This window comes from Bombus flavifrons, chromosome 17, assembly GCF_040668555.2.
Source record: "Bombus flavifrons isolate JBK064 chromosome 17, iyBomFlav1_principal, whole genome shotgun sequence".
In the NCBI taxonomy this organism is placed as follows: Eukaryota; Metazoa; Arthropoda; class Insecta; order Hymenoptera; family Apidae; genus Bombus; species Bombus flavifrons.
The window spans coordinates 4,584,523-4,601,997 of record NC_138458.1 but is presented as its reverse complement, the minus strand read 5'-3'; the positions used below and the strand labels follow the sequence as shown (position 1 = coordinate 4,601,997).

Genomic DNA, 17,475 nt, shown 5'->3' with positions numbered 1-17,475 from the left:
ACTATTGTAGGCTCCAGCTAAACTTTCGCAATAATTATCAACAAATGGTAAGTTTAAATTCGTAAATACATAGATACAGATTTAAAGTAAGAATGTTTTTCTCATCGGTAATAATATGCCTATGTAATAATATGTCTATATTTAGATCCGGAAGTTCACAAAATCGATATATATTAATTCCTACTGGGAATAAAAGTAAAATTGTAGTTTACGCAGAAGCATCACAAGATCAAGAAATAAATAGAAAAAGATATCAGCTTTCTACCTGGACGGGTCCGCAGGGAATTCCGTGTATAATATAAAAGTAAGGGAAGAAACCACTTGAATAAAATGTTTCAAATGAACTTGACCATGAAATTTAAATAATAAATTCAATGTAAATGAATTTCAAGTGAATACATTCCAGTGTTTTTATAACGGCATTGCACTTTGAATCAGCGTAAAACACGAAGGATAGGCAGTACTCCCGTGTTAGCTACGATTCTACTAAGAACACTCGAGTATCTTAGGCGTTGCGTCACGAAACCGTCGAGGCCCTCTAGCCAGTGACGCAGAAGGCATAATTTGCTATACTATCAAGTGTTCGCTATCTTCTCCTAAATCCACGGATGATGGAATTCAGCCGACCGTTACGAACGTTTGAAACCTTGCGTTTTCTTGCATAAGTATAGGGTAAGTATACACAACAAGTACTCAATATTAAATACATAAAGACAAATGAAATTAAACGTTGTAGGGACTAAAACATTCCTCCGTTCGTGTTATTCGACTAGGTTTCGAATGCGGATCTTCCACTTGTTGGGCAGATGCTGGTTAAACCACCCAGGCAGTCAGCGAATGCTTTTTTTCAAGTTCTTATGTGGCTCTTAGCAACCGCCTACAATATAATATGAGATAAAAATTTGAATGTAATATATAAGATGTTTCCAGTACTTTCCTAGGTAGTCTTTGAAGGTACAGATATTAAATGAAGAAAGAAAATAGAAAATAAAGAACATGGGAGGTTTGCCTGCAGCATAGGTAAACATTTTGAATGTCGATTTAGGCCAGTTCCTATAATGCATGATCTTTTTCTGCATTAGGATATTACTGTACGCGTGCCTTGTGTTTTGTAGCATATTGTAACATTTGTAGCATTTACTGCCTTCGTCTTTGATTTCTTTTGTTTGTAAATTTTTATGATCGTACATCTCGTATAACGGTGCATTTCCTATTATTTGTAGCACCCTATTTTCAAATCTCTGTAATATCTGCTCTCTACACGCGTATTCATTTAAAACAAAGGAGGATATCACCGCGCATGTAGGCAATGCTACTTCTCTCACAATATCATAAACATCCGCTCAAAACAAGGAAAAGAGAGGGTCGAGATTCAGGAACGGAGGCTCGCCAGTCTCGACTGTTCGATAGAATACAGTTATAGTCGTAGTACTTAGATTAAGATTTTTGTGAATACATGTTCAAACAAGTCATTAGCATAAAAGACTAAAAATAAACGTGGTTATCGCGTTTATGCCATAATGTGTCTGCTCAGAAATCACCTTAGAGTTAATGATTGAAAAAAGGAGATGGAGCGTATTGAAAGAGCGTGCGCCAAAATTATGACAGATACGCTTAGAGCAGTTCATCAATCATTCCTACATTCTTTGCAGATATCAGCAAAGATAAGCGGCGAAAACTTTAGATAGAAATATTAAAAGCAACCGATACAATTACACTCCAGTATTTTATCTGATTTTCAGACACAAGATCAACTCAGGGTCACCTTATGACAGATCATTGGATTGTGCTTTTTATCGGCTACGACATAGAACTTACAAAAAAGGACATTGACCTTAAAAAAGCAAGTGATACAATTATACTCCATATTTTGTCTGATTTTCAGGTACAAGTATTTGCAACAGAATGAGATATAACAAAATTAAATGGTATACATCCGGTGAATCCCTCAAAATGTAATATAATTTATTCAAAACATTCTTTAATACAACCATTATATAGAGTTATTTTAACCAATAATTGTATTTTCTAGCTTATATTTGTGAGCAGTATATTTCTTAGCGCATATTTGACTGATTTATTTTCTTGTGAATTATTTCTAACGTACGTATATGCTAAATAGGAAGCACGCATATATTTATTTGATGAATATCTATATGTTCCTTGTTACATATAAACTATAAATAAAACAGATGATAATGAGATAAATGATGAATAGAAACAGAATAGTTAATTAGAATTGAGTATTCAAGGGATCGCTGGCAAGGCAGTATTTGTCTCTTTCCTTTGAGTTTGATCGGTGCACTCTCTTACGTTTGAGGTTCAATCTACGTACGTATTCTCAAAATTTCCGCATTTTCGCTAATATTCGATTTTTCCGTCATTTCTGATCTTCTACATCGTAAGATATAACATTCACGTATATGTTATAGGTTTTCCAATATCTGATAGTTTTATTCGCCATTTGTGTACATGTCAAATAGAGAATTGTTTAGAATAGGATACAACTCATCAATTTGGATGATACCGAAACATTTCATCAAAACAAACATTCTGGACAACTTTTTACTGCATCTACATACACCGGTCACTGGACATTAATTTTCAAGGTAGAAAGATATTTACGTTTAATATGTTTTATTTAACAATTCATTTTACAAGTTTTTTTCTATAAACAATTTCTCAATAAATAAAGGTATATATCTGACACTTTCGACAAATTGAAGGTCGGTATTAAGTGTAGCATTCCTTGCATCAATAAATTTATCGAATATTATTTTGTGCCATCCGCTATTAATACAGCCCAATCCATAAGCCATTAATCACTTTCTATTTCTTATTCGTATAATATTAAAAATAGTTATCCCTCTCACTAGCGAGTTCTCTTTATATAAAACAGGTCTATATGAAAGTGTGCTCTCCTGTCTAGGAGGAAGTGTCGTCGTAACTTGGATGTAATTGAATATTTTTGCCAATGCCTTGGAAACCAAGGCCAAGCGGCGTCTACAGGTATAAAAAAGTATTGCTCAGAATGTCCACCTTCAAACTGTGTTTCAATGCAATTCAAATCGGTGATGTGTACCTTCTACAGAATAATTACCATAAAAGAATATTCATTCCGCTACTATGTGTTGGAGAAAAGTAAATCGACAATGTAACAACCAGATATCAGTAAATAGCTATAATACACAAATAAATAAAGTAATGAATATATCTTTCAGATTAAATTAGCATAAAAAATGTAACATGCCCGGGTGAAGGTTTACGCATCATGATGTTCGAGATTACTGAATGCTTAGCAGCTTCCACATGGATGCTGTCCAAAGAGTTTCTTTGATACATTCACTGCTTTCGCATTAAATTTGTGTAATAATTAATTCCAGATATTTATAGATCCAATTTGCATTAATTACTCGTGATAGTACATTTCTACTTATCAAAGTCATGATTCTTTTCTCTAAGAAGAAGAGGATCAATTTTGCAGGAACAATTTTTTGAAGAACTAAATATAAGCTGAATCGAAATCGTCTCGATATATTTTTCTTATATATATCCTGTAGATATTAAGTTAAAGACGCGCTAACATCACCCAAATGTGCATATTAATTACACATTTATATCTTGATACGTTATAAGTCTAAGAAATTCTAACCTTTCTAGTACCAATAACATTATGCGCGAGAACTTATCAGCTTCTCAATCATTATATGTTGTTACGCATTTGAAAAGGATTTATTGTATGCTATGGTCAATGGGAAAGCTCGCGAAATTGCCGCGAGTGGCCACTTGCAGAAGTTTATGAAAGATAATTGGTAAGCTGTCATATCTTAATGTTACAGTTCGATAAAGAAGATCGGAGACGTATAAAATGGAAGTCAGCCGCAATATTCTGGCAGGATTCCAATCAGAAGTCAGATCGACGTTTTCCATTCTCTTAAGCGTATCGCTAGACGTCATATATTCGATTGTTAATTATTCCTCGAAGAATCTTCCTTCCGAATCACTCTTGCCATCTTACGATTTCATAATCGTAGGCGGTGGTACTGCAGGTACGTTTTTTCATGATATCGATAGAAAATTACATCATAAACGAAATGAAAATATGAGAAAGAAGCGCGTATCTGTGTGTTTCCACGCGAGAAGGAGCGCTTTATTATCCACATAATAAAGTAACACACAAATCTAACAATATACACATCTCGATTACCCAATGCATCCTTCCTTTAGCTGCTCCATCTGTTTTGCAGTATAATAATGCCGTTGTACGTTGTTGTATATATTGACAAGGAAATTTTATCGTCACCTTTCCTGCATATAAACGTAAATTAAGTTTATTTTATAATATGTTATAAATATATATTACATTATAAATATCGTATAAATTATACATTATTGCAACATATTGTAGATTTATCACGAAATCCGTTTTGTGGTATGGACTGAATATTTTTCCTTTCTCGATGATTAATATCAATTAAACCACAAATTTTTGAAATAAAAGTATTTCTAATATTTGAGTAGATTGATGTTTTCTTACTTATGTTCTATAATGTTCTGCCAATTTACATGATTATAGGAGCCGTGGTAGCGAGTCGGTTGTCCGAGATAGAAGACTGGAACGTACTCCTCTTGGAAGCAGGTGGCGATGGAAGCATTATATATGATATTCCTATTACTGCCGCCAATCTACAGCTCACCGAGATCGACTGGAAATACACGACGGAACACAGTCCAAATGACTGTAGAGGTAATTAATATGTAATAATACTAATGTATGCATAACTTTACATCCTAATAAATATTAATACCAGAATTACCCAATTCGTCTATATGAGTGGAGGGAAATTTTCATTTTTAAAATTAATAGAAACATACATAATATATCTTTATCCAGATTAATACAAATTTTTGCTTAAATAGTTAAATAATTGTATAGATCTATTTAGTTTAACTAATCTTGTTTGAATTATACTGACCTATATATAATATTTAGGTACATTTACGTAGTTCTAACGTCCATGCCAACAAGGAGGTGATAGTTTCCGCAGGATCTATCAACAGCCCTGAATTGTTGATGTTGTCCGGAATAGGTCCTGAAGAACACTTAAAGGAACACGGGATAACAGTGATTCAGAATTCAAGAGTGGGTTATAACCTTCAAGACCATATAATTGCGGGAGGCCTTACATTCTTGGTGAATAAAACAGTATCGTTGGTTGAGAACAGGTTTTATGATATTCGATATGTGTTAGAATATGTTATATTCGGAACTGGTCCTCTTACCGCCTTAGGAGGTGTCGTAGGAATAGCTTTTGTCAATACCAAATACGCAAATGCCTCTGACGATTTCCCAGACATAGAACTGCACTTTGTGTTAGCAGCGCCGCAGTCCGACGACGGTAGAATTTTTAGAAAAACTCAGTGTATGTCCAAAGAATTCTACGACGCTATAAATGGGGAGTTCCTCAATAACGACGCATGGTCCGCGATTCCCACGCTTATAAGGCCGAAAAGTAGAGGGGTTATCAAGCTTCGAAGCAACAATCCCTTCGATCATCCGTTGATTTATCCCAACTACTTCGAAAACCCGGAAGATATGGCGACATTGATAGAAGGTATTAAGTTTGTGGTCAAGATGAGTAAAACTCATTTAGACGTTATAGAAGCAAATTATTACCGAAACCATTTCCTGGGTGCGTGAATATTCCTATGTATACCGACCCATACTGGGAGTGCATGGTCAGATTTTATTCCACGACTCTATATCATCCAGTGGGTACCTACAAGATGGGGCCTAATTCGGATCCAACAGCTGTAGTAGACCCTTGGCTTCGAGTTTACGGTGTCACCGGACTTCGAGTCATAGACGGCTTGATTATGCCAAACATAGTCAGTGGCAATCTCAATGCCCCGATTTTCATGATCGCAGAGAAGGGTTCAGATATGTTAAAAGAGGAATGGTTGATGAAACGGAGTTTGAGAGTGAATAATCTTTTTTGTAGTATTTTGAATAATGAGTGAACAATTTTTGCAAATTAATGTACATCGACTGTTATTGTTTATATTACATAATGGAAACTTATAATTATTAACTCAGAATAAATTTTTATCATATATTATGTATAGCGGAATTTAAGTCAGAATATATTCATTTCATCAAATGAATATCAAGTAAGTTAAATTTTAACAAGCGCAAATTAGTCCGTTAAAATTGTGTTTATCCGAGCTTATCGAGAAACAAACAGTTAAAAAAGTAGGAGTTCTACGATTTCACCTATTACTCTACACCGTAGAACGACAGAACGCCTTCCCAATTTCACCGGGATTTGAGGAGCCTCGTCACGCCCGCAACATCTGGTGATTTCATTTTCACCGTGTGGGAAGGCCGGCTGCCGGTTCACGTGCAGCATGTCCTGGCCTCCGTGCAGGATAAGAGGCCCGAAACACTGACCCGAATCGCCGACAGCATCCACGAGATACGCTCGAACCCAGGACAAGTTGCACGTACCACCCACTGCTGGCGAAATTTCCCCGCCTCACTCGTCCGCCGATTTACGGGAAAGAGAAAGCTCGGCACAGCGTGGTACATCACATCGAGACCACGCCAGGCCTGCCAGTTTACAACAAACCTCGCCGCCTCGCACCGGATAGGCTCAAGCAGGTAAAAATGGAATTTGAGCTCATGATTGAGCAAGGCGTAATGCGATCATCGAAAAGCCCGTGGGCATCGCCTTTGCACGTCGTGCCAGAAAAGAGCGGAAATCTGTGACCATGCGGCGACTATCGTGCGCTAAACGCTCGCACGATATCTGACAGGTATACGCCACCACACATAGAGGACTTTGCTCACCATCTACACGGTAAGCGCATATTCTCAAAAATTGATCTCGTTCGCGCTTACCACAAATTCCAATAGCGCCGGAGGACGTGGAAAAGACGGCAATTACGACACCGTTCGGACTTTTCGAAGCGACCAATATGGAAGAATCTAAACGTGCCCTCGCGGATGCCACGATGCCCGGTGCGCCCGTCAGCCTTACGGTAGACGCGTCCGACTTTTACCGCCGTTTTACAACAACGCGCGAATGACAAATGGCAACCGCGCAACAAAAGTACAGTGCCTACGATCGCGAACTGCTTGCGATATACACCGCTGTAAAACGCTTTCGATACGTCGTTGAGGGTAGAGACCTCGTAATCTATACCGACCACAAACCCCTCATTTACGCGTTTCGACAAAAACTGGAAAAATGTTCGCCGCGACAATTTCGCTACTTAGGTTATGTAGCACAATTTACGACTTTCGGTTTGGTTTGGGGTGAAGGTAACACGTGGACGGAGAAGAGGTTAGGAAGGCAAAAGCGCGGCAAATAAAGTAAAGTAGGAAAACAAAAGATGGCGTTAAACAGAGGAAGACCAAGGAACGCGGGTAAAGCTGGAGACCAGGAAGATTTCAAAAACACATTGGATAGTTGTAGCTTATCAGAAAAAGAGACACCAGCCAGAGAGAGAGGAATGGAGGTAATGATGGGAAAAATAGAGAGGATGGAAGAGGATTTGAAGCGATGATAAAAGAAATAAAAGGGATATTTGTAGCACAATTTACAACCGACATCCGGTACGTAAAAGGCGTAGAAAACGAGGTGGTCGACACGCTATCCCGTATCGAGACAATGGAAAACTCGGTAGATCACAGAACGTTAGCAGCAGCGCAGGAGAGCGACAATGAACTGCGCCAAATCCTCAACTCCGATTCTCGCGCTACTTGATTTTCTTGAGAAAATTAGATTTTCCGACGAGGAAATATATTGCGACATTTCGACCGGAACCTTGCGGCCGTTCTTACCGAAACCGTTACGACGCAACGTATTTCAGTCGTTACTCGGACTCTCCCATCCGGGGATACGAGCCACGCAAAAGCTGGTGACTACACGCTTTGTCTGGCCGTCAGTAAACAAAGATTGCCGTACGTGGACGCGACAATGCATACCGTGCCAACGTAATAAAGTCACCAGGCACGTAGCTTCACCAGTCGGAACGTTTAAAACATTAGCAGGTCGATTCGAGCATATACACGTAGACATTATCGTAATGCAATATTCGCAAGGCTATCGATATTGTCTAACGTGTGTCGATCGTTTTTCGCGTTGGCCCGAAGCCATTCCTATCGCTGACATGGAAGCGCCAACCGTTGCCTCGGCCCTCCTTTTGACCTGGATCTCTTGTTTCGGCGTTCCCTTAAAAATAACAACCGACCAGGGACGCCAATTCGAATCGCGTCTGTTCGAAGAGTTATGCCGGTTGCTCGGAGTCACCCATCTACGCACGCCGGCCTATCATCCCGCGTCTAATGGGATGGTAGAGCGCTTACATATACAGCTCAAAGCGGCAATCAAGTGCCACGACACGAGCAACTGGGTCGAAATTCTACCAATCGTACTATTAGGCATTAGAAGCGCGATAAAGGAGTACCTAACGCAACGGCAGCCGAAATGATCTACGATACCGGCAGCCGAAATGATCTACGGCACCGGCATACGATTGCCGGCGGAGTTCTTTTTACCAACCAATCAGCGGGCCAACTCGGAATTCGCGAACCTGCTAAAATAACGGATGGAGAAAGTTACACGACACGGCGAAAAGAAAATATTCATTTTCCGCGAGTTGGAGTCTTCGCCGTACGTATTCTTACGATATGACGCGACTAGAGGCCATCTACGGCCGCCTTACGACGGACCGTTTAAAGTAACGCGAAGAGGCGAAAAAACATACACAATTAGAGTCAACAATCGCGACGTAACGGTTTCCGTAGACCGATTAAAGCCAGCCTTTGTAGTACCAGAGGACCTCGAAGCGAAAACCGCCGAAACCCGTGACGTGCTTATTCCGGTAAAACAGACGAACGCCCGCAACGAAAGCGGCTCAATTATCAATAATCAAAAGAATGAAGGAAACACCAGCAATAGGTACGTTACGCGGTCTGGGCGAAGAGTCCGTTTTCCGGATTGGTTACAGGCAGGTTTCGGTTAAGCATTGTAATTATTGGACACGGGATATACTACGAAAATTAAAAAGAAAAGCGACGCTCAAGTCAATGTAATAAAAACGTTATCACTGGTAGGCGGGTAGTGTAGCGACATAGGAGTTAAAGGACGACGCGAGTCGAGAGCGACACGTGCCGTTTTTTTTCATCAGGACTTTGTCATAGCCTTGACGTATGAAACGTAACGATAAATAAATTCCGGACAAAGATAATGTCATCGCTACGTGTAGCCGTCGGATCATGACGAATTTTAATTTTTCGACTCTCCCCCACCAGTATAAATAAACGAACACGATCGCAAACGACAGTACATATCGTGAACCATCGAGAGTAATTTCTTAGTATCTCACGAGCCTTTATCAAGTTACGCGATAAGCCTTTACAAGTATTTATTCCGCGATTCTATTCTGCGATTTATACTTCGTACCAACGACTCGCGTTTACGGCTGTGTATTAATTTATCGATTTAAATATATTCGACGGTTGCAACAACAAGTAATCTCGCCATTAATTCTCACGCGCCTACATCCTCTCCACATAACCTCTACACGCATAAAATAATTTTATCATACTCGTGTCAATGTGAACATTGATCATATTATCGATACCTGACATACTCGTAGTGTAATTGTCTGATACTAGTTGACATATCGAAATGCTCCGCCAATATTAAAATTATAAAGCGAGAAGATCTCCACATAAGGGTGCCAGTATGTCCAAAGTAACCTCAAATACTACTCGGCCGGTTTGATTAATTTTCTCACCGTTGGAAAGATCGTCATATCCAAATAGAAGTACGTTATGTTTTATTGCGTTTGTTCCTCAGTGTAAATCTCTTCGTCTGAAATCGCACCTCTCGTTCAGTGGTGAGTTTTTTATTATTCGTCCTGCTTTATTTTTTAATTGCTGTAGTAGTATTTGAATTTGAAAAGAAACGAGGATATCACCCCGCAGAAAGGTATAGCTGTGCGAGATCAGTCAGAGCATCATTCCGACACACTTTGGAGAAACGTGAAAAGGTAAATGGCGAAAACTGTGAATAGCAACACTAAAAGTAACTGATATAATTACACTCGATACTTTGTCTGATTTGCGGTACAAGATGAACTCTAGGGAATTTAACAATGGGATTTTCGGGACCCGTCAATTTGACGGATTTCGAACTTCGAAATGAAATATCTCAAAAACCATAGCACCAATTTTAACCATTTTGCATCGTAAATTAATCATATCATCTAAAGAATTTATGCACAAAATTATTTTTTCCTAGGCCTTCTAATTTTTGAAATCTGTATATAGTGTACCTAACTTCACGGGACCCGTCAAATTGACGGGTGAATAAAAATACACATTTTTTTTTAAATCGATTTATTCAAATTAAGTTTGAATTGAATAATATTAGGCTTTACATTTAAATAAATTGTTAATAAGTAAAAAGTCTTTTTCTCTAAATTATCATGGAAATGATGACAATAATATTAACGCTATAGGGTAATCTTATTTATTGAGTACATTTTTTACAAATATACTGAATTTTGTTTGCGCATTTTCTCCATACGATCTTTTTGCAATATATATAACAATTATTGCTTCTTTTTTTTTGCAGTTGCCCACTTGGCAACTTTTTCGCACTTCTGACGTTGAAATGAAAAAATTAAAGTTGTAATGAAATGAAGCATTTAATCTTTGGCAAATGTTCCCCTTGTTTTCATATCTTTACATAATATCAACTTGCTTATCGCTGCCAAAAACTAAAATATTGAAATATACTTGAAGAGGCCATTGGAAACTCCCTGCTTTTACACTATACTTGCGTGCCATCTGGTCGACCACGCCCACACCAAACTTTGTTTTATTATAAAAAGTGATGGGTTCTGGAACACGTTTATAATTGTCTTCTACTTGTACATCTGTATGTTTGGTGCTTAGAATGAGAACTTTTACGTTAGGTTTACTTTTATACACAGTAAGCGTACAGTTTCCTGATTTATATAAATGTGAGGAAAAGAAAGTCATTTTGTGCGTTTTTCCCTTGAGCATCGAGTTTCTAAATCAATCGAACGATCTAAAATATATTTTGTTTGGACTTCAACTGATAACCAAAACTTAATGCCAAATTTATGAAGTTTATTCAGCATATATTGCATAAACCTGTATCGGGCTTTCATTGAAATTAATTAACATTTATTGGGATATTTTTATGTAGATTATAACAAGCCTGGTTATTACATGTAAATCTGTCCCATATTTCGAATATCAGCGCGAATTTATGTAAATAAATTTATGTAATCCTTCGGAAGCTTCCAATGATCTCGCCCCAGACATATATAATTTTTAGAAAATTACGTAACTCAGCAATCGTGATTATCCAGTTTTTTTTCAAAACTCGATATGTCTCGGTTTCAGTGCGATATTCCACCATGTGTCTGTCAATTATCAATTCGAAAGCGTTAGTTATACAACCCGACATAATATCTCTCTTAGCATAGCCAGTAGGCCTTGCGATATCCTTGAATATCATACAAATGGGCGTCCTACGCCTGGATCCGCATGTATTGATTGATGGTTGATGATTGCATGTATATGAAAAATGTAACATAATTCGTTTAAAATATTCTTTGATACGACAATTACGTAACGAGTCATTTTAAATAAGGTTGTTATTTTATCGTCCACGTTTATGAGCATATACATATTTTAGCATCAACTTGAATGATTTATTTCCATGAGAAATTTTTTCAAAGTATGTATAACCTACATAAGAAACATGCATATATTTGTTTGAAGTATATATATATGTTCTTCGTTGCATATAGGCTATATTACAGAGTAATTAATCAAGATTGAGTATTCAGGAGATTGCTAGCGAAGAAGCATTCGTCTGCTCACTTTGCGTTTGATCGGTGCACTCTCTTACGTTTGAGGTTAATCCACCTACGTATTCTCAAAATCTCCGCATTTTCGCTAATATTCGATTTTTCCGTTATTTCTGATCTTCTACATCGTAAGATATAACATTCACGTATATGTTATAGGTTTTCCAATATTCGATAGTTTTATTCGCCATTTGTGTACATGTCAAACAGAGAATTGTTCAGAACAGAATACAACTCATCAATTTGGATGATACCGATACATTTCGTCAAAACAAACATTCTGGACAACTTTTTACTGCATCTACTTTTCAAGGTAGAACGAAATTTATGTTTAATATGTTTTATTTAACAATTCATTTTACAAGTTTTTTCTCTGTAAACAATTTTTCAGTGGCGGTAGAATTATTTGTTACATTGTTGACCAATTGAGGATCGGTGAAGGATACAACAGTCCAATGTGTCAATCAATTTATCGAGTATTATTTTACGTCAACGGTTATAAATTCAGCCGGACTTATGATCCATTTTCTGTGGTTATATACAGGGTGGTTGGTAACTGGTGGTACAAGCGGAAAGGGGGTGATTCTACGCGAAAAAAGAAGTCAAAAATATAGAATAAAAATTTGTCGTTTGAGGCTTTGTTTTCGAGAAAATCGACTTTGAATTTTCGCTCGGTACGCGTGCGGTACGTTATAACGGATCTCGCTGTAGATCGTTGTCTCGATGGAAAAATCTAAAAAAAAAAAATTTTTTATTCTATATTTTCGACTTCTTTTTTCGCGTAGAATCACCCCCTTTCCGCTTATACCACCAGTTACTAACCATCCTGTATAATTAAAAATTGCTATCTTCGTACTAGGACTAATTATAATTGTAATGAAAATTTAATTGAAATCTTTTGCGATTATCTCGGGAACTAAGATAGAGCGGCGTCTATAGATATAGGAAAAGATTGTTCAGAATGTGAACCTTGATAACGTGTTTCAAGGTCGTCCAAATTGGCGAGGTGTACGCTTTTCTAATTAATTACCAAAGAGATATTTATTGCGCTATTATCTGTCAGAGATAAGTTGATCAAGAATGTAACAATCAAAGCCCCAAAGCTGTCTGAAGGAACAAATGAGGTATCAGTTAATGAGTAAAATAAATAAATATACAAATAATTAAAAAAATTTGAGATAAACAGGCGTAGAAAATGCAACACGATCGGTTGGAGATTTCCGTATCATTATATTAATATTTACTGAATGTTTATCATATTCCGTATCGATGCTGTTCAAAGAATTTTTGCGTTGTGTGTACTACGTACCCATGAAACGTATCAAGCAACTGACCTCATAAATGTACAGATTTAATGGTCGTTTCTTGCACGTTGTGGTACGTTTCCACCTGACGATGTCATGGCCTGTCTGTGGAAGAGATATAGTAACAGAAACAAAATTTATTGCTGTAATATTCATCATCGTACGATACCTGTAAATGTCGATTGTGTGCAAACTATTATTCAAATTAGACTGAGTAAGGAAAATTGTACCATGGTTCAAAGGTACAGGTTCCCGTTTTCATCTTTTGTGAGCAAGAATTAAATTAGCTTCGCTCGTTAAACACACATGCTTTTATTAATCTTTTGTCAAGAACAAATTTACAAGAACAAATATTTATTTATTCATTTTATTTATCAAAGACGAAATATGAACTGGATAAAATCGTAATACGTGTAAAAATCATTAGAAAGATTATTAGGCATAGAAAGGCAAGATTATTAGAAAGGTAACGAGACTTATTATTACAGGTTGACAAGGGAAACCGGAGAAGTACAAAATGGATGTCATAAACAATATTCTCGGAGGATTGCGATCAGAAAAGACCGCAGCAGCACTTTCGACGTTCTTGAGCCTGTCGTTATACACCACGTACTTCTTTGTTAATTACTCCGTGACGAATGTTCCTTCTAAATTATTAATGCCGTCTTACGATTTCATAGTTGTAGGTGGCGGTTCTGCGGGTATGTTCTTTCGATGCCATCGACACAAATTCCATAATAAACCTAATAAAAGTGTGACACAGACAAACATAACTGTATGTTTGCGTGGAAAAAAGAATAATTCTACCTGCTATGTAGTATAGTAATGACGCTGCGCGTTCTTGTGCAAATTGGCGTACAAATTTTAACTTCCTATTTGCCTACGTATAAACGAATTTCAAGTGTATTCTGTAAACATATTTTAGGTTTATCATGAAATCCGATTTGTACTATCGACAAATTTTGAATTTCAACTAACAACTTTTGATATAAAAATATTTGAGATTGTTAAGGTATAGAGAGGATTCGGAAATACAAATAGTTTACTTTATTTCACACACAACAGCTATACATATATATTACACTCTGAAGACCTCGATAACCTCCTTGCACGCACGCTTGTTGTCAACCGACTCTTCTAGATTCTTCTAACAGCCTCCAATAGTCGTTTGTCTCAACTGATACCTGGACGCCCTCTAACGCTTACACACACAATCACGTGTACAGTGTAAATGTATAATTTACCTAACAGAGATATTTAAATAAATTTCTTATTACGAATTTTTTCTTATTACGAATGTTGTATTAATGTTCTACCAATTTACGTGATTACAGGAGCTGTCTTGGCGAGTCGTTTGTCCGAGATAGAAGACTGGAACGTACTCCTCTTGGAAGCAGGTGGTGATGGAAGTATTATATATGATATTCCTCTTCTTGCCGCCACTCTGCAGCTCACCGAGATCGACTGGAAATACACGACAGAACCCAGTCCAAATTACTGTAAAGGTATATTAATATATCTAATAATACTAATGTATGCATAACTTTACATCCTAATAAATACTAATACCAGAATTACCCAATACGTCTATATAGTGAGGGAAAATTTTTGTTTTCAATATTAATAGAAACATAATATATCTTTAGCTAGATTAACACAGATTTTTGCTTAAATAGTTAAATAATTGTATAGATCTATTTAGTTTAACAAAAATATTGTTTGAATTATACTGACCTATATATAGAATATTTAGGTACATTTACGTAGTTCTAACGTTAACTCACAAACGTTAACCGGCAAATGATCCTATCGTCGAACGCGAAGAGATATAAACGCAAATCAATCACCAACCAATATTAATAGTCGATTACGAATTATTCGCATCGCCTTTCATGTACTTTATCGCAAATTCTGCCTATAGCGATGGAGGAGGGTCGCTGCCTGTGGCCACGTGGCAAAGTGATCGGAGGCAGCAGCACGATAAATTACATGCTCTATGTTCGTGGTAACAAAAAAGATTACGACATCTGGGAACAACTAGGCAATCCAGGATGGTCCTACAAGGACGTCCTAAGTTATTTCAAAAAATCGGAAGACAATCGGAATCAGAACTACACCAAGACTCCGTATCATTCGAGAGGGGGTTACCTAACTGTCGAAGAATCAAAATGGCACACACCACTGGCTAATGCGTTCCTTGGAGCAGGACGAGAAATGGGTTACGAGAATACAGACATTAATGGAGAACGGCAGACTGGCTTTATGATTGCTCAGGCGACCATTAGACATGGGAGCCGGTGCTCCACGGGGAAGGCCTTCCTACGGCCTGCCAGCGCGCGTAAGAATTTACACGTCGCTATGCACGCACATGTTACGAAAATTTTAATAGATCCGTTGTCAAAGAGGGCTTACGGTGTAGAGTTCTTTAGAGACGGAAGGACGCTGCGCGTCCATGCCAACAAGGAGGTGATAGTTTCCGCAGGAGCTATCAACAGCCCTCAATTGTTGATGCTGTCCGGAATAGGTCCTAAAGAACACTTAAAGGAACACGGGATACCAGTGATTCAGAATTTAAGTGTGGGTCATAATCTTCAAGACCATATAATTTTTGGAGGCCTTGCATTCTTGGTGAATGAAGAAATATCGTTGATAGAGAGCAGGTTGTACGATATTCGATATGTGCTAGAATACGCCATATTCGGAGCCGGTCCTTTGACAGAGCCAGGAGGTGTCGAAGGACTAGCTTTTATCAATACCAAATACACGAATGCCTCCGACGATTTTCCAGACATGCAACTGCATTTTGCGGCATTGGCTGAGAACACCGACGGCGGCAGAACTTTTGGAAAGATTTACGGTCTGAATAGAGAATACTACGACGCTATATTTGAGGAATTTTTTAATAAGGACGCATGGTCCGCGATTCCCACGCTTATAAGGCCGAAAAGTAGAGGGGTTATCAAGCTTCGAAGCAACAATCCCTTCGATCATCCGTTGATTTATCCCAACTACTTCGAAAACCCGGAAGATATGGCGACATTGATAGAAGGTATTAAGTTTGTGGTCGAGATGAGTAAAACTGCATCATTTAGACGTTATGGAAGCAAATTATTACCGAAACCATTTCCTGGGTGCGTGAATATTCCTATGTATACCGATTCATACTGGGAGTGCGTGGTCAGATTCTATGCCACGACTCTATATCATCCAGTGGGTACTTGCAAGATGGGGCCTAATTCGGATCCAACGGCTGTAGTAGACCCTCGGCTTCGAGTTTACGGAGTCACCGGACTTCGAGTCATAGACGGCTCGATTATGCCAAACATAGTCAGTGGTAATACCAATGCTCCGATTATCATGATCGCAGAGAAGGGTTCCGATATGATAAAAGAGGAATGGTTCAAGAAACGAAGTTTACAGTGAATAATTTTGTTGTAATATCGTAAATAAGTGAGCAGTTTTTGCAAATTAATTTACAGCGACTGTTATTGTTTATTGCATAATAGAAACGTATAATTATGAACTCGAAGTATATTTTCATCATATATTGCGAATAGCGGAATTCGAGTCAGAAGATAGTCTGTTTATCTGAACTTATCGAGGAACAAACTGTTAGTAAAGCAGTGGTTCAACAATTTTTCCTGTTTCGTTCCTTTGATGTTGATATATTGCATTGCAATTGTAACGTATAGTGTGAGATAAGCAGAGCGTCGATGAAGAAAAATAGTTACAGACATTGAGTACTATATTTCGTAATTTCTTTCCTTCATCCTGTGGATATAGTTTGTACATACGTATTTGATAGAATGCAGTCAACTTTCTGAATAGCGCAACAATGTGAATTTACAATATCTGTATGTATGTTTATTATAGTGGTACAGACAAAGAAAATCGAATCATCCTGTCTACTTTTGTAAATAATACATTACAGAATGTTTTAGAATAAAATTAGATATGTACAAGAATCGAATTATTTTTTATTATAATTCAATTTATGGTCAACTCTTACATACATTAAACTTATGGCTGATGAAAATGTTGGCAGCATTTTTGCTGACCCCAGAGATTGTTGGTTCTTTTTGACACCTGCATACAGACAGTTGGGCCATAGACGTTACAAAATTTCGGCATTTCAACTAGTCGAAAATGAAAAATGAGGAAATTACATTGAGAACTTTGTTCATCAATTATTAGGGCGTGTACACACTGTTGTCGACCATACGCCTGCAACCGGCAACTACTGAATCATTGC

General features: G+C 37.7%; 1 protein-coding gene and 1 pseudogene across 6 annotated transcripts; both read left to right on the top strand.

Annotated features, from left to right (window-relative positions):
- Positions 1-1,257: 1,257 nt before the first annotated feature.
- Positions 1,258-17,133, top strand: LOC138188626 (glucose dehydrogenase [FAD, quinone]-like). Of its 6 annotated transcripts, XM_069130592.1 has the most exons (5): positions 1,258-1,302; positions 9,998-10,062; positions 13,712-13,924; positions 14,558-14,728; positions 15,145-17,133. In XM_069130592.1, exons 3-5 carry the CDS (start codon positions 13,741-13,743, stop codon positions 16,644-16,646), a joined length of 1,857 nt encoding a protein of 618 aa, XP_068986693.1. In that variant the 5' UTR covers positions 1,258-1,302; positions 9,998-10,062; positions 13,712-13,740; the 3' UTR covers positions 16,647-17,133. The 6 variants fall into 6 exon arrangements, with proteins under 6 accessions (XP_068986693.1, XP_068986694.1, XP_068986692.1 ...); XM_069130593.1 differs by lacking the exons at positions 1,258-1,302; positions 9,998-10,062 and adding an exon at positions 2,223-2,331; XM_069130591.1 differs by lacking the exons at positions 1,258-1,302; positions 9,998-10,062 and adding an exon at positions 2,480-2,609.
- LOC138188856 (glucose dehydrogenase [FAD, quinone]-like) lies at positions 2,475-6,275 on the top strand (annotated as a pseudogene).
- Positions 17,134-17,475: the final 342 nt, after the last annotated feature.